At 33.2% G+C, this 25,376-nt stretch overlaps 2 protein-coding genes across 3 annotated transcripts in view; one reads left to right on the plus strand and one right to left on the minus strand.

The window, feature by feature from the left end:
* The window catches only part of Clic (chloride intracellular channel protein 5), a 36,991-nt gene extending 13,082 nt beyond the window's left edge, over nucleotides 1-23,909 (plus strand). The window contains exons 2-8 of one of the 2 annotated variants that reach the window (XM_085185307.1): nucleotides 16,948-17,049; nucleotides 18,099-18,263; nucleotides 18,922-19,061; nucleotides 19,502-19,604; nucleotides 20,134-20,244; nucleotides 21,324-21,386; nucleotides 22,239-23,909. In XM_085185307.1, the coding sequence (XP_085041433.1) occupies nucleotides 16,948-17,049; nucleotides 18,099-18,263; nucleotides 18,922-19,061; nucleotides 19,502-19,604; nucleotides 20,134-20,244; nucleotides 21,324-21,386; nucleotides 22,239-22,334 (780 nt within the window). In that variant the 3' untranslated portion in view covers nucleotides 22,335-23,909. The remainder of the gene's footprint in view (nucleotides 1-16,947; nucleotides 17,050-18,098; nucleotides 18,264-18,921; nucleotides 19,062-19,501; nucleotides 19,605-20,133; nucleotides 20,245-21,323; nucleotides 21,387-22,238) is intronic. The other variant, XM_085185308.1, reaches the window with a different exon arrangement.
* A 226-nt stretch (nucleotides 23,910-24,135) lies between these two features.
* Nucleotides 24,136-25,276, minus strand: LOC146539181 (mitochondrial coenzyme A diphosphatase NUDT8-like). Its single transcript, XM_085185309.1, has 2 exons — nucleotides 24,535-25,276; nucleotides 24,136-24,278 (listed from the first exon to the last, which is right to left on the minus strand). Exons 1-2 carry the CDS (start codon nucleotides 24,881-24,883, stop codon nucleotides 24,226-24,228), a joined length of 402 nt encoding a protein of 133 aa, XP_085041435.1. The 5' UTR covers nucleotides 24,884-25,276; the 3' UTR covers nucleotides 24,136-24,225.
* Nucleotides 25,277-25,376: the final 100 nt, after the last annotated feature.

Below are 25,376 nucleotides of genomic sequence, written 5' to 3' on the forward strand. Positions count from 1 at the left end.
ATCAATATATTAAAATAATTAATTTGACAAGCAATTTATTCCGCCATGTTAATAACAATCGTCGCTACGCGTTGCTAAGCAACGGCTTGCAAAGTTTGTTGTTATAAGAAAACGTTACCCAAAGTGACCCATACATGGCGCGCGCTGATATAGATTTGTATACATTAACAAAAATTAGATGATTTCTATAGTTTGATATTCATCCTTATGAAAATAAATATAATAGCTTTTAGCATTTCATCTAGATGGAAATTATAATTTAATAATTAAGATGTCACTAATTCCAAATGACCTAGCCTACGAGTGTTTTAATAATTTGGGATTTTATTTAATATTGTTCGCAAAAATTAATAATTATTTAATATAGAACGCGCGCACGGCAAACTTTAGGTATTTTTTCTAATATTAAGAATTTCCTTTAGTTACTTTTACTTCTTTTGTTTGTTCATTTCGGTTGCTCAGATATTTTTTCAAATAATAAATCTCCACTTATTATTATTTTTTAACTTATTTTAATTATTTAGACTTACTTACTAATTTTCGCGGGCGTAGCCGCGTCCGGGCCCACTAGTTTAATTATAAACTAACATAAAAATATCAGTGAAATTTCAAATTTTCATATGTTATGGTAGTTATTTAAGTTGTTCTCGTTCACATGGTGACTGGTACGACGCGTATTGTTTCTTCCCATACACGTAATAGCAATTGCGAATACACTTTTTGTTTTGAACTTTGTCAATTTCTTAATGCTATTTGTACGAGTGGTTGTGGATTTGATTCTCATTACAGGAAATAAAATATTTAAATTTATATTTCCATTTCTTCGCTCTGGTGGTCGAGGCAAAGCGCGGCGTTGAGTTCCACCACTCAACACGCAATGCCTCCAGAATTCAACGGAAAATGGGAAACGGAGTGGCTCAATATTAGGTTCCCTCTGTCCCTGCTGTTTGCGGGATACAGCGTGAAGCGTGATTTATTTAATGACTTATTTGTATGGCTATTCTCTATAGAAGAGGTTTCACGAGCAGGCTTGCTTCAGCTTTGTGGTTAACTGTAGTTGGTAACCGCAAATCGACTAGATCGTGGTTTATAACTTTTGTAAGTTGGTAGCTACGGTACATTTGTTTTTATTTTATATGTTGTTTTTATTTCGTTATATATACAGGCTGTTCCGGTGTAAATGATTGTGCACTATATAAGTTTCCAAACTATCTACTATATATACAATATGAGTTTCAAAACTATTCCAAAAATTGGCGTAGAATTTTGGGGATAGCTAAAGAAAGAAGTAAGAGTCTCTTGGAAACGAGGCACGGGTTAAAATCTCGCTACATTCATTCTGTCTTAAGTGTGGAATAACTTTTGAAATATGTAGATTCTTCTGCCACCTTTGAAAGATTGGTGCATTTTTCGCTATGATTCATTTAGAATTATACCCAAATCAATATATTTCACTACGTGTTGATAGGAAAGACTGTATAAATATATGCTTGCGTAGATTTATAGTGTTTACACAAGAGCATGTCCCAACTGCGTTTTGATATTAACACTAATATTATTAATAACATATACTGGTTTATTTTGTTTGTATAGTACTTACTACTTTGATGAAATAACAGCACTTCATTTAAAACATATTTTAGGTAAGTCGTGGTTTGATTCCGACTCAAGGAAATGAAATATTTAATATGTTAATTTTGCGTTGCGTTTCGCCATTTAACACCCAATGCCTCCCGTATTAGGCTGGAAATGGAGAACGGAGTCTCTTAATACTAGGTTCCCTCAGCTTACCCTACTGTGTGCGGGATACTTACAGCGTGACGCAAAAAAAATAGAATTATTATAGTTAGTCCGTCAAATAGAATTTTCCATTTTCCCTTGGAAACAGTTCTGAATTCCACGTATACAAAATTACAAATATAAGTAAGTTGCTCAATAAAAACCAAGAACAGGATATTCTTCAAGTGACCCGTGTTCAAGAAGTCACGGACGACAAGTCTGTTAATTACGTGGTTTCTGTATATATGTTTTCATAGTTATTCATTAAAATAATACTTGAAAATTAATATGTTTAACTAATCTTTCGTTTAATTCATAAATATGCATTAAATGTTTCACCATTACATAAAAAAAATAAAAATTATAAGTATTTTATACTTTGAATTTAAAAATATATTAAAAAGTAAGTACTAACGTATATACTACGTATTTTTCCGTTATCTACGGCTCTACGGTCTATTCCGTTACTCTACACGTGTTGTCTCGAATTCGGGTGAAAAAGAGTGTCCTTACATTATGTTTATTCTACTATACGGGGGATAAAGAAAACGATAATGAAAATCACTTTTTATAAATAACACGGACATTTAGCCGGCGTTCTCGTTAACCATTTACAGTTATTTCTAGAATGCGTAATGCGCAACATCTCAATGGGGCAAGCCATTACGTAACGTCATTGTGCACGGCTCACACGAGGTGTGCGTACCTACATGGAACCTACTTAAATACTTAACTAACTGAAAAAGTAAGTAGTCGTTTACTATTCAAGCTATTGTTGTTGCTGAAGAGACGACAAGTGGGCGGTAGATAAATTAGTTAGTAGATTTTGCTAGACGTTTTTGCTTTTTTGTTGGAAAATATTATTAAAATTTTGAGCTTTTGTATCTATTTTTTTTTTTAAATATGAAAAGAAATAAATCTCTCTCTCTCTCTCTCCTGTGCATTGTTAGTCCCATTTGATGGTAGAGTTTGTTTTCCTCGTTCTTTCTCTTGTATTTGGGTTCAAAGTGGAGTTCTTCGACATTAGGGTGTCTCTGACGACCCTGTTGCATTCGACACAAAGGGTAAAACAAAAAAAAACCAACAATTGGAAAATTCAATAATTGAAAAAGCAATAATTGGAAATAAAAAGATATAGAATTCATAATCAGGTTATTAATTAATTATATAACCATTTTACACTTAAGTACTAAATCTACAAACGTTAAGTTAAATATAATATTATATTACGAATACAATTAATATATTATTATATTTATTCGTTCGTCATTCTTACGTACGACTTGTATAGCTTGTATCTTTAACCACATGTTTACATTGCTTACGTGACAAGGACGCTTAAATTATCACAATAATGCCTTAGTAAGTGTTAAATGTATAGACTTGACTCGAAAACTTGCGAGTTGACGATGATGAAATACTTGCAATATACATATATACGTATAAATACGTGTTTTAAGTAAATTCTTGTCGATGTTTCTGTAGAACCTAAAAATAATATTTAAAAAAAGTTTCGTCCAATTCTTGGAGGCTTTGGGTGTTGAGTGGCGGAACTTAACAGTCAAGACCCCGTTTTACCTCGTCACCAGTTCGAAGAAATATTAAATATTTGATTCCCCCGAGTGGGAATCGAACCCACAATTGCCACGTTTACATTTGCACCCTTATGTCCCTGGGCGACGATGGCCATTAAATATACCCGTTATTTACTTAGCTAAAAGCTTTGCAATTTTAATGGTTAGAGAGTTAAGACCTTAGATTATTTAAATATTGTTATACTAAAAATATACCACTAAAGTTAATTAGGACAGTTATTTTATTCATTTTGACATGCAGGTGTAGAGAATATCTGTCACCACAGAGAATATCTGTCAATTAGTTCTACGATCTATCACAATCATGAAATGTATCTCGATAGCGTTTTATCTAAGTAGGTACCAGTTTTGAACTACGGCTTCCATCGCGTGTTCAAATGGAAATCACTAAAGGTTGTATATTATGACACTTCCTAAGTGCCCGAAGTAATTCTCACAGTAGGTGCTATCTGCAAAAGGATTAACGGGATGTAATAGCATAGCCTATAGCCACTCTCCATAAAATATGGACTACCCAACGTAAAAATATTTTTTCTATTCGAACAAGTAGTTCTTTCATCAATGGTAGACAGCCGGTTTCCACCGAATTCTCGAGTCATGCGTGTTGAGTGACGGAATTCAACGCCGTACTTTGCCTCACATAATAAAATGTTTAATGGGAGCACACGTTAAGCACCAACTTTTAAATAAAAAAAGAATCGGTCGGTCGAAAATCGGTTCACCCAGTCAAAATTCTGAGGTAACAACATAAAAAAATGTACAGTCGAATTGATAACCTCTTCCTTTTAAAGAAGTCGGTCATAAATTAAAGAATATATTTTTTTTCCGTTGGGGCAAAGGGAAGAAACGTGTAGGTGCTTCGACAGTGATGTCAACGGATTCACAAAATGTGGCTTGGGTGACGTCACCCCGTACGCGGCCCAAGGCCGGCCAGATAAGCCAGACACGTACAGAGCCAGTAACGGTCGCGTCTCGATTTTATTATGTTTATATATTTTTTTTATTATAATGTCTAACATTAGAAGGCCAATACCAGAATCCTGTAGGGATTGTTTTTTTTTTTTTGTATTTATTAAAATTTCTAAATGGTAAAGTCAGTTAACTCATGGATGAACGTGAACATGAACTTCCATTAAAAAGTTATAAAGTACAAATAATGTGCAACAATTTTATAAAAAAAATTGTAAGTATTGAGGTCCTTGTGGCGCAACGTCACAAGGGTGTGACTATAACGCGACGGTTGTGGGTTCGATCCCCACTCGAGGTAGTGAAATATTTATATATTTCCATTTCTTCGCTCTGGTATCGAGGCAAAAGCGCGGCGTTGAGTAGTGCCCCTTAATGCCTTCAGAATTCGGCAGAAAGTGGGGAACTTAGTGTCTTAACACTATGTTCCCTCCGCCTACCCTGCTGTGTGCGGGATACAGCGTGAAGCGAAAAAAAAACAAAGAAATATTAGGATATGGAATAGTGTAGGACGTAGATATGTTTTCTTTGCACTTGACGGAGCATTTTCAACTGCAGACAAGGCGTGGGCATGGGCGATGGGAGACAAATAAATATTGTGCTCTACTTTTTTTTGCCTTTTTTAGCTGCACGTATCTTCCGAGTGTATTTGTGTCTTAGTGTCTTAACACTACCTTTTTTTCTGATTACCCTTACACAGAAAAATTGAGTCCTCGTATTTATAATAGGGAAAACAAAGTCACTCTCGGTCTTTGTCACAGCGAATTTGAAATTGAAATATAGTCTCTCCACGAAGTTGGGAATCAACTGCAGTAATTACAGGCTGCTGCCACTCTTCATTCTCAATTTTCCGTCGTATTCTTGCATCTTGAATGGAGGAACTCAACGCCCCCCTTTGTCTCTACACCAAAGCGAAGAAATGAAAATAATAAATATTTCAAATAATTTGTACTTAACATGTGAATGTTATTTTTGTGAATCCATACCTATATTATAAATTCGAAAGTAACTCTGTCTGTCTGTCTGTCTGTCTTTTACGCAATCAGGACCAAACCGCTAATTTAATTGTGATGAAATACTCATATAGAGATACTTGAGTGTCTCGGGATGAACATAGGATACTTTTTTTTCTCATATTTGTAATATTTTCGATATATACCAATATATTAAAATATTTATTAATTTGACATACAATTTATTCCGCCATTTTAATAACAACCGTCGTTGCTAAGCAACCATTTGCAAAGTTTGTTGTTAGAAAACATCACCCAAAATAAGCTTGCTTAACGCATCTCTCTATTGAAAACTGTAAATAATTTCATTAATATATTTAATAAATATTCGTATAGTTCAAGCGGGCGTAGCCGCGTTCGGGTCCACTAGTATAATTATATTTTTTTTAGTAATTTACTGATTTATTTCCCTTAGCACTTGCATAATTGTGGAAAGCGAAACTAAAACGTCTATATTTGAAAAGGGGAAAGTGGGTGAATTAGACACGCTCGCAAAATTATCGTCGGCCACTCTTGATGTACAAAAAACAATGGTTTTTCTATTTGACTGTGAAATGCTTTAATCGTTTCGTGTTTTCACTTTCTTTCGGCTGAATATTTTTATTTTGCGTAATGATTTAAGGTAATTAGTAAATTGTCGTTACTATTAAAATTAGTTATTTCTTTATCTACATTCTATGCTAAAAAATGTTATAAATATACTCTAGAAAGGGGGGATGGGATCACTCTAAGTAAAATTTTAACGTAACTAGAGTCGAACTCGCGTCTTTTCGAAATCGTCCGCTTTTTATAGAATTTTTGAGGCATTGCCGCGCGTTTGTTTTGGTACTCAGAGCGAAGAAATGAAAATATTCATAAATAATAATTCATGTCCCCGAGTGGGAATTGAACCCATACCCGACGTGACGATTACCTACAGGCTTTTGTCCGTTACGACGTACGACGGTCTCAATAAATATCATCCTCATAAAAATGGTAAAAATTTAATACTTAAGCCAGGATCCAATTTTCTCATTAAATTTAAAGTGCTAACGTCATAATTATTTGTATTTAAAATATGCTTAAGATTATAATTATCAGAAGGAATTATACGAAATGGCCATTTTCAATTTAACACGCGGCTTATCTGCCAGATAATCTCGAAGTGTCTGATAGAATTGTTTTGTTTATCTAAACAATTATATTCATATTAGATCTAAGATTACTTGATAATTGTTAGTGCGTAGCGTGATGCTGCTTCTTGGTGGATTATTCTGAGAATCAAGAAAAATCCTAACACCACATGCCGTTGATAACTTCGATAATGACGGTAATTTTGTAGTTTTTTATGCATTTTCTTGATAGTTAAATCGTAGAAAGTTATAAGTGAAAAATTAACTCAATTGTGTTTTTAACAACTATTGGAAGAAGTTAAACTATTTTAATAAGGTCTAATCACTTGAGGTCAGTCCTGGCGCAGGGGCATATGCGTACGAATGTATAAACTACACGTTGTGGGTTCGATTCCCTCTCTAGGAAATTAAATATTTAGTATTTTAATTAATGGTAACGAGGTGTTGAGATATGTAGGTGAGTGGCTTAACACTAGGTTCATTCTGTCTACCCTGCGTTGTGCGAAAAAAAAAAAACTTTCTTGATATTACATACATTCGTTAGAAGTAAAATATTTTAAATTCCATAGTTATTTCCGTAGCGGGGTCGAACAGCAGATGCGTATCCATTAGGTCGATTACATTCTTAGGCGTGTTTAATATATGGAAACGCGAGCGTGTAAATGCTACGCTAGTAATTATATAAAGTGAGTAAACAACCCTACTAACTATGAATACACTTGGCAATGCATCTTTGCTACTGTTAGTATAATTTGTCTCTCATACAAAATTTTTATATTTTATATTTTTTTTATAATAGCCTGTCGTTTTTATCGCCATTTTTTTTTCGCTTCTAAATGTTTTTATAGAATAATGTAAATAAAATTAAGGCCATTGAGGTGCAGCAGTATAGCCTTTGACTGTAAACGCGATGGTTGTGTATTCGATTTCCATTCAAAGGAATAGGATTTTCGGTTCCTCGTTGGGGCTGTGAAACACTTGGCGAAACGAAACGAAACGAAAGGCGAAACTAGAGTAACTGCTCAGCTAATAATTACCAATATAGAAATTTTAATTTACAACTCAATAAAACGTTTTAATTATGCGGTTTTTGTTAAAAGTACGGCGGTGTCTTTATCGTTCCCCCACAAGTGTAATGGACCCACACGAGCCACACTATTTACTACTATAGAGTTAATTTACGATAACATGCAACGTTACAAATTAGTTTACTTTCTATTAATTGAACACATCGGTATTCAATAGCGTAGATTATTATGAATTAAAAGAATTAACAGTAAAAAAATTGTTTAAAAGAAAATATAACAATATAATACAAAATGTGGGTATTAACGCGACAGGATCGATTTCGATTTCAAATCAAATCGATTTCAAAAAGGACGGGTTCGATTCCAACTTAAGGAAATTAAATATTTTATATTTACATTTTCTCCTCTCTGGTGTAGAGAATGAGTTGTTAACATTGTTACTGACCTTTCAAATAAATATGACTGTTTGAAAGAATATGCAAATCGTTTATATGAAATCTATTCACGTTTCTGACCCCTATATTGAGTCTTTCACAATGTAATATAAGGTCAAGAGTAAAATCCTTTCTATATTGCTTAAGCAGTCGAATTTGACTGTAACTTTTAAATTGTTTTGTATTTTAATATTTACTAACTATATTTTTATTTAATATTATTGTAAAGATATTATAATAATAATATCCATTCATCAGCCTTTAAAGTCCACTGCAGGACATAGGCTTCCCCTTATGCTCGCCACTCCGTCTGTTCTGGCGTCCTTGGATTCCAGAGGATTTCTCTATCTGGTAATATATCATTATTAAGAAATATTTTTGCTATTAAACCACAAATAACCTTTTCAACTATTTGTATAATGTGAGTAGAAGGATAACAAAACAGTCATAACTCAAGTGCTGTGAGAATTTCCTTTACTTATTCCATGTACGTCAGCCTCGTGAGGCAAGGTCGTGATGTCATTGTCATCACACGTATGACTAAAACGGACTGAGATCACCAGATTTTTATATTGTAAGCTGTATAATAAAATAAACACTATAAAGCCATACGCTGCAGATGTTTCCAATTTAGTCTCATGAGTCAATTTATTCTAGAATTGGGCTTTTAATTCACGCTTCTACCAATATATCTATGCGTATTTAGGAGTATGTATTCTTTAAGTATTTTTATTGGGTTGGAATATGATATTCTGAATACATAACAACAGTGGTTATTCTAATATATGCCACATTTAGTCCATTTTTTTTATTTTATTTTTTATACATTGTTTCTCTGTGTTGTGCTCTTCTTGCATCACACAGCTTTACGTTGTATCCCACACACCGAGGGGAAGGTAAAAGGAAGCTAGTGTTAAGACACTCCGTTCTCCATTTTCGGTCAAATTCTGAAGGCATTACGTGTCGAGTGACGAAAATCAACGCCGCGTGACACCAGAGCGAATAAATAAAAATATAAAATATTTTATTTCCTCAAGTGAGAATCGAACTCACAACACACAACTCACTGTCACGTTCACAGTCACAATATTGTTTTTTTAGATAAATTATATTGAACTCAATGAACTCATTCAACTGTAAATTCGGTAAAGCAATAATGCAATGCCGGGACAAAGTTAGATTGTGCAACAGTCCACGCCTTCCTACTTCCGGATGACTATTTTATTTACCGAATGAATAGTTGCTTTTGTGTTGCCTTGCGCTTGATTATAAATGTAGGGCAGTACTATGTCCAATGTAGTGAAAACCTTATCTAAGTTAGTCTATATAAAAAATCTCAAAACTTAAACCAGCAGAACTCAGGAACAAGAAAGGCACAGACGACAAAAGTCTGTGGCTCGTAGCAACTCAAAAAAAAAACAATAGCATAGATATTTTTAAATTGGATTAGAAATGAACTTAAATTTATTGTTTATATAAAGGTTTATAGGTAAAAAGAAGAAATAAAGGAAAAGCGAATCACCCTAATTATTGAGGTATGATTTTTTACGTAGGAATATCACGGAAATGTTCACAGATATACAGATATTTTTATTTTGTTTAAAGCAAGTGGTCACGCGATTCTTTTGGAGACGAGTCCATTTTTCAAACTGCGCCAGCCAGCTCGCTGCCGGCCTAGACAGTTGTTTCAGTGGAACATGCGAGATGTACATTTGTTATATCACACTCGTATCACACTAATTGTCTTCACACTTTCGGTTTATTTCATCCGTTAAATTGATCATGATTTATGAACGGTAAATGGGGAACGGAATGTCTTAAAAGGAATTTAGATACTCTGTTCCCCATTTCCCGTTGAATTATGGAGGCATGACGTGTTGTAGCGGAACTGAACACCACGCTTTATCTCGACACCAGAAACGAAGTAAATGGGTATATTAAATATTTCGTTTTCCTGAGTGAGAATCGAACCGGCAATCTGTCTTACAGACACACTTTTGTATCCTTCCCTAGGACTAGCCTCACTTTTCAATTTCGTTAACTCTATTATTTTTTATGAACTATCATCACCTTTAATATCTTTTTAAATTAGACTTTGTGGTTCTCGAACTTCGAAAATGGCACTGTCACTGTTTCTAACGTCAAAAGTTATTAAATAAATCAGCAACGGCTATATAAGGTTGAAATAATCAATAACTAAGACATTTTAGCACCAGGAAAGGAGAGACGGGTTTCAAGTAATTAGAGACCACACTTTCACGGTCTGTAAAGTTGGACGGTGGTCAAGTGCCGGCTTTTCCCGACGCGGGTCATTGATCTATGATGCTTATCCAATATCTTTGCGTTGAGGATTGAGATGCAGGAATCTGATACTGGTTCGGACTTAGGTTGAGGTTGCTTCGTATTATAGAATATCATCGTTTTTCTTGTTAAAAGGTATATTTTAAGGTTTTCGTCTGTTTAGAATGGTGATTTATTCTTAGATAACGATTGTAAAAGGAATAGTGATTTATGTAATCGCATATAAACAGGCTAGGGCACTTGCTGTACGACGGTATGATGGTTCAACAACTTTTCCTGCCATATCGACAAATAAGGTGTGTTTCTATACAGAAGGCACATGGTACCTACATGCCACTTTCGTTTTCAAGAAATTGAAAGTGTCCATATTATGTTCGGTAATGTCTATAACTTGTCTGTTTGTTTGTCACGCTACGTTGTATCTCCTGCATTGTCTTATACTATCATGTTTGGTTTATTTTGTTTTCTGAAGTCCTTCAACTCGACTCGCCGTTATTTCCTCGTATTTGGCGGGGCGTGACGTGCATCTATTTATTTCAACTACTGACTTTACGTTCTCTTTGAAAGCTCATCTTAAGATATTGCTAATTCTGTCTTCACATATGGTAGAAGTACGGGCTGTCTTTCTACTGTAGGTGGCTTGCTGATCCTCTAACAATGCTGGCGGGGAACTCGCAGCTTGTTCTGATGAAGAGCATTGTTCACCTCTGTGCTTCAGACATCATATTTATACAATAACTTTGCTCTTAAATCATTGTTATTGTTAGTTAAAATCGCATTAAATTCCGTTACGTTGCAAAATCTTGCTCGAAAGTAAGCAGCTCTATTTTGTACTATGTTAAATATTATAATAAGTAGTGAAGTGTCCATTAAAACCTATTCGATTGAATCAAAGCACTTACTATGTCTAATTCGCAAATGGCTCGTGTGACTGATTTTATTTATAATTCTAATTACATCACGACCCGCTCGGGCGTAAAGCTGGCATGCAAATATGAGAAAGGACGCGTATCTGATTAAATTGTCATGGTTCAGTGGAGGCTGTCGGGGCTTTCTGGTACAGCATCTGACTTTACACGGGACCGTTGTGGGTTCGATCTCCTCTCGGGGGAAAGACTATGCTTAAATTATTCTTGTTATCCAGCCCTGATCGACTAAGCGCGTAGTTTTGATTTTCGTTATATCCCGAAAATTAGAAAACGGATAAACGCATTGTAACACTACTTTTTCTGTCTTTTCGAATACAAACGGGAAAAAGCGTGAAGCGGTTTTTTTTTTCAGTAATGGTCGTTGTCAATTGATATGTCTGCAATTTCTAATCGTAAATAAAGTGCGGGTGCGTCATGTTCTGTCGGTGCGTCACGCGCCATCGCCTCACTTGCATTTCTATTTTGTTCACGCGTTGGACACGAAGACACCCCATAGTGTTGTGACACTGTTTGGAAAATTCTATGTTTATCTTCTTTTTGGGGGCATTTAACTTAGCTTTACTTGTTTTTTCTATTTAGCCTATTGTTGCTTAATTCGAGTTATTAATTTTAACATGTGATATAGGAATAATTTATTTGTATATGTTATTGGATGCGAAGAGCTAAAGATCGAGCTCAGTGGCGTGCCATTGGAGAGGCCTATGTCCAGCAGTGGACGACGACAGGCTGATGATGATGATTATGATATGTTATTTGTATATATTTGCTTAACTGACTTAGGGTTTCAGCAAGTATGAATAGAATGTTTTATTTATACATGAAGAAAAGGTTAAAATAATGTTATGTTACTTTACGTAACCTAACGCCATACTATGATTGACCACGACTATATTTTTTGTATAACTATTCCCAGAAGTTGATCGAACTCACACTCAAAAAGCCGTTCGTCGTTTCCCGTCAAAATGGTGTAGAAACGTGTTATATTGAAAATATAAAATTCCCGCTACAACCTCTGAGCACCGTTACTGTTTCGAAATGTAACGTTGTATTTCTATGAAGGCTCTCGTACATGTATATTTTGCCCGCCCTCTTAACCGAATGTCGTTTACGTGTACTGTTTACATGATTATGCACGGCGTGTGCATGTGCTTGCATATTTTTTTTATATTTTTTTATACCACAGCATATTAATATTTTTTTTGCTTCGTGGCCCGTGCTTTTTTAAGTTGGCTTGTGTGTGATCCCTCCACATTCCTACCTAAATATACTAAAGCTAAACGTTACAAATCATAATCATGAAGTTTGGTATGGCTCTAACATTTTTATTTTAAATTTTTTGTACTTTTGATTATTTTTTCCTCGAGCCCTTCAGGACGGCCATGGCTCGTCGATGGAACTGTAAAAAATAATAAATTAATGAATGTATAATTAGTGAAATTGTGAGGTAAGTTGAAAAAAGGACTGACTTGACCGTGACAGGTATGGGGGGAAGGGGGGTTGGGTGGAAAACCAACATTTTACAATAATACTTAATTTCTATTGCTCAATGAGATGGGTATTTTAAGAAAATCTGTAACAGTGTAAGGAAGTGGGTTAATCGGTCGCGCTTCATTACATATTGAACGGTGGATTTGATTTGTTACTCTCGCACGGAAAGTATTAATATGTGCATTTTAATATGTCTCTTTTATGTATGCACAATGTAACCAAAACATAACATTGTAAAATGTTATTTAAAAGAACTCCTCTCTTGCCGTTTTTCTCCACTGTGCATCTCTCTCTGTTCTTCATGTGCACCTTTGTGAACTGGCAATAGAATCATATTAGAATCACTACTATTCGCAAGTTCCTGTAACCGTCTAAGTATATGAATAAAAATTTTAATTTAACTGTGTTTTTACACAAGTTCAGTACTTTTTGATAATAAACATTACAAATTAAGAATGTCAACAAGTTTTGTTTACAATATGTTCGTGTCTTCCCACAGGTAGCAGAAGGTATGATGTAAGTAGGAGGAAGGAACTTGAGAACCTAGTGTTAGACACTCCGTTCCTATTAAGACACTTCTATTTCCTAATTTCCGCTGAATTGTGGAGGCTTTGCGAGTAAGTGGTGGAACACAACACCGCGCTTTTCCTTTTAAAAAACAATTTTATCTATTTTCTGTTTAATATTACCTATATCATAAAATCTAATTGAATAGTGCAAAAGTAGCTGTTAAATTAGATTTTCTTATTTCACATGTTTCTTAGTAGAACCTACTAGAAAGTTCTAATCAATGCATACACAGAGCCCTTTGACCTGAAATCCGGTGTGCATGACTCACGAGCCTTTCATCATGGTAGGGGGAGGTATTTCATAGTTTGTTTACAAGCACGTCGATGACTTAACTTCGTATCGATATAAAGTATATAATTGGATCACTTAGTAGGATTAAGCTGATTAATCCTCTATACTTAAATAAAGCTTGTTATTTAAATGTTTGAAAAGTAAAATGGTTAGGTACAATTTTGTTTGTTTTTTTTAATGAATTGGCTGAAATTTTAGCTATTAATGTATGGATATTTTCTTTTTTTTTTTTATATAAAAAGATAACGTTACTAGATAACGACAGTAATTCAGATAAGAAAATAAATAATTGTGTAGGACATGTGGGCGAAGGAGCGGGTCGCTAGTTATATGTAAACTAGTGGACCCGGACGCGGCTACGCCTGCTTCAACTATAAGAATATTTATTAAATATATTCATGAAATTATTTTAAATTCTCAATAGAATTAGTAAGAAAATATAAGCTCAAATAATCAAAAAGAATAATAAGTAGATACACATAATTAGAAAAAATTATCTGAGTTATTGAAATTAACTAACAAAAGGATTAAAAGTAACTAAAGGATAGGTATTCTTAATATTAGAAAAAGTACCTGAAGTTTTCCGTACGTGCGTACATAGATATCGACTCTACGAAATAACTAAACATTTCTCTCTATTAAGTAGGATAATTTTAGCGGGCAATATCAAATAAAATAAGAAGAGAATCAAAGTGTATTTTAAATTAATTATAAACAACAAATAAAGTTCGAAAATGTATGAAAATTTATAAAACCGTCAACGTCATCTGCCCGTTCGCGTCGGTCATACTGTGCCGCCCGCTAGGTGGCTAGGTCATTTGGAATCAGTGACATCTCCTTAATTATTTATTAGTATGTTATACAGTAAACTATAATTTCAATCTAGATAAAATGCTAAAAGTGACTATTATATTTATTTTCATAAGCATGAATATCAAAACGTCGCGGTAGCGGTCGCGTAGCAACGACGGTTGTTATTAACATGGCAGAATAAATTGCATGTCAAATTAGAATGTACTTTAAAATATATTAGTATATATGTGTAATGTAATGTTATATAGCCTATAGCACTTCTGAAGAATGCAGCTTTCATACAAAACAAAAACAATGAAAATCGGACCAGTAGATCCAGAGATCTTAGCGTTCAAACAAACAAACAAACAAACAAACAAACAAACTCTTCCGCTTTATTATATTAGTATAGATTGAGAAAATTAACAACTTTTTATCCACTTACACTCAAATCAAAGTCGTATTTAATAAGTTACAATCATTGATATTATATTTTCAATTAATTTTGTATTAATACTTGCACCAACGATACAAAAAAATAACAAACGAGATATAAAGTAAGACCGTGTTTACTTTCAACGGACTTGTCGAGGAAAAGCTCCTCTCACTAATAGTTTATACTTTAAAGTAAAAGTTGCTAACCCGTTCTATAGATTTTAATTGTCGTTATTTATTGTTTCTACATGGTCAAGTTTTATAGATAAATGTTATGAGAATTTAATTTAAAATTCATTAGTGTTTTTTTTATTATGTTCGTACATTTATATTTCTTGCTATTTTTGTATGTAGTTGCTATTTTACACTTAAAGATTTAATGAATAAAGAACTCTACAAAATTTTTGTATTACTAGCAGATCATCCAATAATAACATTTAATATATTAAACATTTAAATCGCCTAAGATTATTCTTAAGTCAAGTCTATTTAGTTAGGCCTTAGGCCAGTAGTGGCGCAGGGGAACAAACGTGCCATGTAAACGCGACAGGTTTGTTGCTTCTATTCCCTTTCGAGTAAGAAAGAGCAACCATTAAAAGTAAAGCGCGGCGTTGAATTCCGCCACTCACCACGCCATCCATAATTCAGCGGAAGTTGGAGTACGGACGTATCTCAATGTAAATGGGATATCTTAACACTAGATTCCCGGGTTCCTTCTGTCTACCCTGCCGCCACTTGGTGCCTCCAGAATTCGGTTTAAAGTGGGTAGCCCAAATGTCTTAATAAGAATGGAGTGTCTTAACATCAGGTTCCTAGGTTCCCTCTGCCGTATATGCTGTGAAGCTAAAATTTAATTTAAATGATCACGTTTGTATTGTATTGTATACAGTAGATCTAAAAACAAATGTCGCTTTACGTCAAGTCGTCATCTGTAAAACCAGTCGTTACAACACAATCGGTCACGGGTCTCCGTGTGGTGGAACAATGCGTTATGAATATTCATATAATAGACTGTATCCAATGCTCGTCGGATCTCCTTCAAGTCTGGGGAAGGTGGTGTTCCTCTTGATGTTACGTAATTATATACCACCTTACATCTATGCTGTATCAGATGATAAATGTAGGTTCAGGATAGTTGTAAATTATTTCAATTATACGAGTAGTGTATAGCTCGATGGTCTTAAAAGGTATTTAGAAAAATATAGACATATTTTTCTTTATATATTTTTAGCTTCATGCTTCTCTCGCATAGGCATGTTTTTTTTTCAGTTATGCGCTTTATCCAGCCTGTAGCAGGGTAAGCAAAGAGTGCCTAGTGTTTAGACACTCCGGTCTTGGGCTAAAAATTGGGCTCTTCGCCGAATTCTGGAGAAGAAGAAATATAGATACAGGAAACCATAATATTAAGACATTCTTTTCCCCATGAATGGTCCAATTTCTGATACATGCGCGATGTGTGAGTGGCAGCAACCTAAGTAGCGACAATATACAAATAATTAATTTTCTCTGAGCAGGAATCGAACTTATAACTGTATCGTTTACATCCAGACCACGTGCCGCTGCGCCACGACGGCATCTCGTGTATCTTACATGCAATTATCATTGCACGTTCATATTAATTTGCCGAGTGGAAATTACAAGGTGGTATCGGCAACTTTGTACTTCCTACATGATAAGTTATCAAATGCGTGTAACGATTACCCTACAATTATTACTGTAATTTACAATTTATATGAAGATACTTATTGTGTCCAGTCGTAGGCGCTGGCGCAGGGGGTTGTGGGTTCGAACCCCACTCGATAAAGTGAAATTTTGATTTACATTTCTTCGCTTTGGTGTCAAGGCAAAGCGCGGCGTTGAATTCCGCCCCTCAACACGCAATGATTCCGGAATTCGGTGGAAAGTGGGCAACGGAGTGTATTAACATCAGGTCCTGCTGTGTGCTGCTGTACTTTGCTGCGGGATACAGCGTGAAGCTGATTTAATATATTTTTTAATTTAATAATTTACAATTTATATGAAAACACTTAGTTTTAGTTTATAAATCATTCTTTTCTGATTATCCTTGTCAGAGTGAAGGCATTATTTAGTGCTTTAAGATCTAATATCTACATATATTCTCACGGCCATTGTTTCTTTTCATCTTATTATTTTTATCCATTTTAGTAGCAAACTTTGTGTACGTGAATTAATCTAGTTCTCTTTTGTTTCCAGGCCTCAACCATCGATGGACGGCGGAAGGGTGCGTGTCTGTTCTGCCAGGAGTACTTCATGGACCTCTATCTGTTGGCAGAACTTAAGACTATCAGCTTAAAAGTAAGATAATGTGCCTTCTTCTTTTTTACTATAGTTTTTTTTATTATAACTACATTTCCAATGTTTTTAAATAAATATAATTAAAACATAATCTCCGAAATCTGTCACTTTGATTTTACCACTCTAGTTTTATGTAGGTATTTCCTTACAAAAATATATAAATACTGTCTATTTCTGTATTAGCCATCTAAATTTAAATATCCAATTATATTACTTGAAAGGAAATCATAGTAAAGTAACGCCCACTACAGTTAAATGTTGATTGATATATAGTCCTGTGTACTTTAGAGGGTACTTTAAGTTATCGTTTCAAATTGTATCTATATATATAAAATCGAAAGGTCACTCACCCATCACGAAATCTCAGAAACTACAAGTGCTAGGAATCTCAAATTTTGCATAGGAGTTACTTATAAGACGTAGGTGCTCGCTAAGACGGGAATTTTTAAAACTCGATTTCTAAGGGGTTGTTTTTAGGGTCGAAAGTTTGTATGAAAGTTCGTTACTACAAAAGCTAGAAGTCTCAAATTTTGCATAACGTCACTAGGACGTAGTCATGGAGACAGAAATTAATAATAACATAGTTCACGAGGGTGAAACCGTGAGCGGGCCGCTAGTATCCGATATAATCGACAGTCGTTACAGTTAAGCGCCTGTATAACTGCCATAGACTAGTCTAACCATGGTTTAGGGTGGGCAGTCGTTCTTTAAGTAATTAGGTTAAGATGAGGATAGTATCGTGATGAGTAGTGTTTTTTGTGTTGATGCCTTGGAGGCACTGTGGCACAAGCTTGTGACTGTAAACGAGGCAGTTCGATTCCCACTCGAAGGATAAAAATTTGTAATACTATAATTTTCGCTCTAGTAACAAACCGAGGCGTGGGGGAGAAATTTGGCGTAAAGTGGCAAACTGGATAGGTTAATACTGGGTTCCCTCTGCCTTAATTATTTAACTTAACAGCGTAGGCAGAGGGAACAGCGGGATATATCGTGATGCTATGTAATGGAACTTAAAAAAACAAATTGTCATACTCTCTTCTCTATTTCAGGTTACAACGGTGGACATGCAGAAGCCACCGCCAGACTTCCGCACCAACTTTGAGGCCACACATCCACCCATACTCATCGACAATGGCCTGGCCATACTCGAGAATGAGAAAATTGAACGGCACATCATGAAGTCTGTGCCCGGTGGACACAATCTTTTTGTGCAGGTTTGTTTTGTTATGCTTATTGTGTGTGTGTTTTTTAACCGACTTTTGTAAAAGGAGGTTGTCATTTTGACTCATTTTTTCTTTCTTTTTACCTCGGATGTTTGGACAGGGTGAATTGATTTTAATGATTCTTTTTTGATTTGAAAGCTGGTGCCATGTGCTGGTAACATACCACAATATAAAAGCGAAACATTTACGATTGACCAATCGCTCGCTAATGCATGTAGGTTCCATCAAAACTTACGCTATAAAAATGCAATTTTACTGTCGAAATAATACATTTACGTGTTTCTGATGTAACATAATGTAATGCATATATACATATATATATATAATATTAACCTCGAAAGCACAAAATGCGATTTAAATTGATTTCTAATGATTTTACTAAATGTTATGTAAACTAGTTCAATGGAACGCATATTAAGAGAAATATTTTTTGTTAGTTTAATTTCATATATTATGTATATGTAAAAGTTCTTATATACATGTATTTAAGCGGACATAAAACGCATTAGAACTTATGGCTCTGTAAACTTAGGTGAGAGCGCCTGGACGGTATCCAAGAAGCTTGGATTGAAATCCCACGTTAACATATTTATACGTTTTGTATAATAGTAAATACATTTATTTCAAAACAATTCTATTCTATTTCCAGGACAAAGAAGTGGCCTCCCTCATAGAGAACCTATACTCCAAGCTGAAGTTGGTTCTCGTGCGCAAAGATGAGCAGAAATCGGCTGCGTTGCGCTCGCATTTACAGCGTATAGACGCGTTGCTCGAACGTCGAGGCACCAGGTAAATGTATAGTAGCTTTAGCTTCACGCTGTATCCCGCATACTACAGGTTTGAACTGTGGAACGGTTTACCCGCGGCAGTGTTTCCAGGTCGGTACGATATGGGTACCTTTAAAAAGCGCGTCTATCTCCACCTCAAAGGCCGGCAACGCACCTGTAGCTCCTCTGGTGTTGCACGGGGTCGTGGGCGGCGGTGATCGCCATCAGGTGACCCGAACGCTCGTTTGCCTTGTCCTTTTACCATAAAAAAAAAGAAGAAAAAAAAAGGTTATGCAGAAGGAACCTAGCATTAAAATATTCCGGTTCCTACTTTCCGCCTAATTAATTAATTAATTTGCATTTTGCGTAGTTTTTCATTTCGCTCTTAATTTTCGAGTTTACTAACCTACTCACCATCAAAATTATACAATATTATATTATATTTTAATGTTATATTTACAGATTCCTAACGGGAGATACAATGTGCTGCTTCGACTGCGAGCTGATGCCGCGTCTGCAGCACATCCGCGTCGCCGGGAAGTACTTTGTTGATTTTGAAATACCGGTAATGTTATGTTTTATATTATATATGAATGTTTTTATTTTATTTACTGTTGAAAGTTATATAATTTTAGGTAGATTTTTGTTTTGTTTATATATATTTTAATATATCAACTTTTGTCTCGGTTTCATTTGTATGAAATTCATAATTTAATAGAGAAATAAAATATGCAATACAGTAGAAAATCGAATATCGGGCGCTTAGTTATGCGAATTCGTGATTATCCGGATTAACAAGCCAACCACGTGACCTATATTTCATATGTACGTAAACAAGAGAAAATGTATCGTCAATATTTATTTGTTATTTTCCTAAATACAATGTTATGTACTACATATATGCACAAAACCTGTTTTTTCTTCATAAATTTGATTATTTTGATTTTCGATTATAAGAATGCCTAACGACAACAACTATTAATTCGAGTTTCTACTGTATTATTTAATATCATTTGTAATCTTCCTTTATATAAATGTTATCAATTTTGCTGTTCTAATATGCTGTAATAACATAATGCTGTTTGTGTGCTCAGGCGAGTTTCCGCGCGCTCTGGCGCTACATGCACCACATGTACCAGCTGGACGCCTTCGCGCAGAGCTGCCCCGCCGACCAGGACATCATCAACCACTACAAGCTGCAGCAGGTACGCACACCCAGACTCACATACACACACATGTATCACATCTGTGCAAACATACACACATCTGTGCAAATTATAATACATATATAAAAACTATAAGTTTAAAAGCAGTTCTGAGTTTATCATACTTTACTTGGGGCCTATTTTTGATGTATCCCAATTCAATCCAAAAGTCGTCCCTTATAAATATAAAGATTTTTTTTCTATTTTTTATATAACCTCGAGGTTCCGATAATGTTATATAATTGGCAAAGTTTTTTTAGTGTAATTGAAAATATATAGATAATAATTTTGAAAATTTTCACTGTGAACTTTACAGTTAATTTTACTTTCTTAGGAATTCCTTTGTGGTTGTGTTTTATTGAAATACCTATCTCTATTGTATATTAAATAAACAATTACATAAAAATAAACCATATAGAAGAAAATAACCAATTCATGTCTGATATACAACACACAGATTTTTTTTTGCTTAAAATAAAAAAGAATTTGATTATAATTTTGCACAGATATGTATAAATATATCATATATTTAAAACTCGCTAAAATAGTACTTTTAGTTTTTTTTATATCTTATTATTTCAAGTAATATTTTTAGACTATCTTTATTCAGAATTACCCCCAATTGTCATGTATTTTAGATATATATATAGATTATTCTAATTATATGTGTAATTCTTGCCTTTATTGTTTCTTCAGTTATGTTGTTTTGCTTGTTTTATCTAAATATCTTTCTTTTAATTTCTCAATATTATCTCTTTTTAGCTATTATTCCTTAGTGTATGTTATGTACCTTTTGTATATTATCATATTTAGTTTGAGCTATTTCTCATTATTAGAGCTGTCGTGCAAGCGCGATGGTTGTAGGTTCGATTCCCACTTGAGGGAATGAATTATTTTCATTTCCTCGTCTTCATAAGAAGAAAAAATTGGCGTTGAGTTCCTCAAATCAACACGCTATCTCGAAAATTGGGTGCTGCGTACTGAAGGGAGAGTTTTAACATTAAGTTCCCTCTGCCTACCCTGCTTAATGCAGGATACAGCGTGAAGCTGGTATTTTCTATTTGTACTCCTTACTGCAGTTAGCGACAAAAGGTTTGATCATGTCGCCGACGCTGACGCGACAACGCAAAGAGGAGCCGACGGTACGTTGCGTTTGTGACGTCGCGCCATCTTTGATTTTGTGTGTACACGCCTTTGTGTCAGTGTGGCCAACATTACGATATTATGACGTTAATGAAGGAATTATTTTTGATTTGTGAATTTAATTTTTAATCTGTTTTTTTTTTTGATGAAACACATTGGATTGTTGATAACTCTTTTAGTTTTGGACCTATTAAAATTTACCATATTATTTTTTTATATTGCTTATCAATTAAAAATTGTATATTTTTGAAAATAGAAACCTTATTTTAAAATAGTAACAGAATATTGTTTACAATACTTAAATGAAATAAAAAGATAGTTAGAAAAAATTAAGTTATTACTTATTATTAAAATAAAGTTTAAAGTTGGCTACACTGAATTGAATTGATTTTAACATTAAAAAGTTTCACCTTGCATTAACCTACATATTGACATATTTTCTTATATTCTGTGGTTTAAAAAAAATACAAGGAATAAATCAATATATCGCACACAAATCTATCATTTCACGAAACATTTGCTTATTGACGTATTAATTCATGTCTTTGTTAAATTTTCATTATATGGTTATGGTGACTTTATGTTAATAATATACCTAGTATTAACGTTTTATTTTATTACAATTACTTTTTTCTTTTTTACCTTTAGTAAAACAATTATTAAAATTTATTTCGACAATTCTCTAAAGTTCTAAAAGGTATTGTGGTGTGGTGATGTTTTACTTAAAATCAAAATTTATGCTTATCCTAAAATTATCCTTTTTTTTTAAATAAAATCTGTTTGTTTTCTAATGCTGCGTATATGTTTTACCAACTTATTGTTTTTACTATAATCAAATATTTGAATTCTAGGCATTGAAGATGAAGAAGCACGAAGAACTCGAAACGCCGACGTTCACAACATCCATTCCCGTCGACGTCGACGACATTAGCAATAATAAACAGTAAATTAAAAATAGGATATGAACTGTTTTTGTTATTTGCCAATAATTTGGACTATCGTCCTAACTATGAAACTTAATGACCGATATTCCTTAAACATATTCAAGACGTCAAATTATTTATTTACATAATATATTTTATTGCCAACCCTCTGGCATAGTATTTTTTTTTTGTATTTTTTCCTGTAAGTTGGTAATACAGTAAATCGTAAAGATTGAATGGTTTGGTGCAATCGAAATTTTTCTAATTAAAAAATTTAGATTGTAGATAAAAAAAATTATATCATTTTTTTTTCTTCTGTTTTGATTATGGACGATTATTTTTGCCGTCTAGTTTTTTTTAAATGACGAGGTGAATGGCCATTTTGGTTGAATTATTATTAAATATATTGTTTTTTTTATCAATGTTCTACTGGCAGAGGTCACTGATAGATTGCGTATATTTTTTTGTAAGAGATAACATATTTTTCTTTTTGTAAGTGATAATATCACTCTAAGGACAGCAAAATACTTTTTATATAAAAAATTGTAACTTATAACTTAACAGGATTCAAATCCACGTACACATGGCCTAGTGGTAAGTGCGATTGGAATGTTACTGATGTGCGGGTTTGAGTTTGCGCGGGTTTGATGTTGAAAAGTTTATATGTATGTTTTCTAAATTATATTTATCTTAATTAGTTTTAGTATGTGTTCAAACACAACGAATCAACATTGACATTCTTGTATTATATTCACAAATTATATTTATATAAGGAACTAATTAATTGGTTATTGCAGTATTTTTTAAAAATTGATTTATAATTTAGGCTAAGTTAGTTTTTCAAACATTTTAAATAAAAACCTCTGCCTGTACACATTTTGGTATTTACAACAATTTACTTATATTTATTACTTATTTGTATGAAGCATATTGAATGCTCTTGCCTGCTTCAAAGTTACCTTTTTGAAGGTAGTTATAAGTACTTATCTTTTTATATTATATATTCTATAAAAAACCGTCTCAATTAAGCTATTTAAAATCACAATTGGTATATATATAAGAAATTTATTGTAAAAAAAACCACACATTTTTTACAGTAGTGTAACACATTTTCTAGGACTTTTATTAGAAATTCTTACTGAAAATAATATAATGTAAAAATAATTGATTTATATACATATATAGATAATAATTCATATTTTATAATAATAATGACCTGGTCATAACATATAGTTATGCTTTAAATTATACCACCTAACAGATCCTGCAACATAATTTTTTTTATTACATATAATAATAGCAATCTGTATATAATCTACAAATATTTTAATATTTTTAATATGTTTATTCCACACTTCGGAATGAAAAATACTTTTCTAAAATTAAAAAGGATATATATATTTTTTCTTTTTTCTAAACCAAGTATCTTAATATTGTTGATTTTATATAGATTGTTATTTTGAATCATTTACTTATAGTACACAACAGACAAGGGCGAGAGACATCAACATGTCAATTGGACGATGTATAAAATATTAATACTAGATTTTAATGTAAATGTTAAGGAATAAACCTGGATTAATATTATTATTTTTTTTATTTGTGTTTTATTTATTTTTATACCTTTTATTTCCTTTTTTATTATTTTTTCACATTGGTTTCTTATTTTTTTTTGGAAAGTTATAGTTCATTTAACTTTTTAAAATTTTATTTAATATTAATCATAGATATTGCCAAATAATGTACGCTGAAAGCTTATATGTAATCTATAACTTTGCTTGTGATATTGTGTAGCTTTTGTAATTTTAAATAAAAAATTTACACATAATAAAATAATTCTTTATTTTTAAAACAATCATGTATATAATAAAATAATCACTATATTTTTATAACTACTGTTAATCATCTTCATTTGTCAATTCTTTAATCTCCATTTTTTTTTTGGTCCATTCATTTCTATATACATCCCTAGAAAATAAACAGCTCAAAAATATATGAGTTATATAAGCTGTGATACCCCAAATCTTATAGTCTTTAGACACAAACACTGGTAATATAAATCCATTTTTATACTGAGTGTAAAATTGGTTCGCAGGATCACATAATGTTTCTAAAGGAACCGTGAATACATCAAAAACTTCTTTTTCATTTATATGCAAGTCTTCGTCTTTCAAATCTGTAATATGGCCTACGACAGGCGTAATCATAATTTTATAGTTCCTACCTGGTAGAGGAGACAAATATCCCCATATATCTATTTTTTCTGGCAGTAATCCAATTTCTTCTTGTGTTTCTCTTAAGGCTGTGTCAACAGGTTTTTCGTCCTTATCAGTTTTACCTCCAGGAAAAGATATTTGGCCGCTGTGACTCTTTAATTGCATTGATCGTACTGTATACAATAACGAAGGGATGTTATTTACACTACAAAGAGGCACTAACACAGCTGCACTAGCGGTAGGTATTTTAAAATTCTTATTCATTGCAGGCACTCGGAATTTCTTTAAATTGGTTATACATTTTTCGCGAGATGCAAGGGAAAATATGGTTTGGACGCTAAAATTTGTTTTACTCATGTTTTGTATTGAATGATTAATTATTTAAATTAAATACTGGTAATAATCATATTTATTACTTAATAGTATATAGGATCAAGTATATAATTTAATTTATAATATATTTACACTAACAAAAAACATTATCAAAATTTGCATCAGCCAACAACCACTAAGTCCATAGTCCATGTCACGCTTGACAGATCAGCTGATATTTTGCAATACTGTTTATTATCGTGGTATAAATAAAAATAATGCAGTTATAAAGCCTTATGAAATAGCAATTTATGAAATATTTCAGGGCAGAATAATATGAAATAGTTAAGAATAATGTAAAAGTGAATGAACAAATACAAAAATATTGAACGCTAGTATTTCAGCTAAATAGTATAGAATTTTCAGTTAAAGTCAATTTAATTTATTAATTAGAAGAGTAGTAATATTTTGATGACATTATTAAGATTTTATTATTAGTACAGTTCAGTAATTAAAATACCGCAGTCATTGTAGTAAT

Source organism: Heliconius melpomene, chromosome 5 (genome assembly GCF_056956725.1).
Source record: "Heliconius melpomene rosina isolate 202511_hmr_F chromosome 5, ASM5695672v1, whole genome shotgun sequence".
Classification (NCBI taxonomy): domain Eukaryota; kingdom Metazoa; phylum Arthropoda; class Insecta; order Lepidoptera; family Nymphalidae; genus Heliconius; species Heliconius melpomene.

Excerpts from the sequence above, each read along its gene's own strand:
- LOC146539181 (XM_085185309.1), bottom strand. The coding sequence starts at position 24,883 with ATGAGTAAAACAAATTTTAGCGTCCAAACCATATTTTCCCTTGCATCT. Across the intron at positions 24,279-24,534 it reads ATATTTGTCTCCTCTACCAG|GGATGTATATAGAAATGAAT; the intron begins GTAGGAACTATA and ends TTTATTTTCTAG.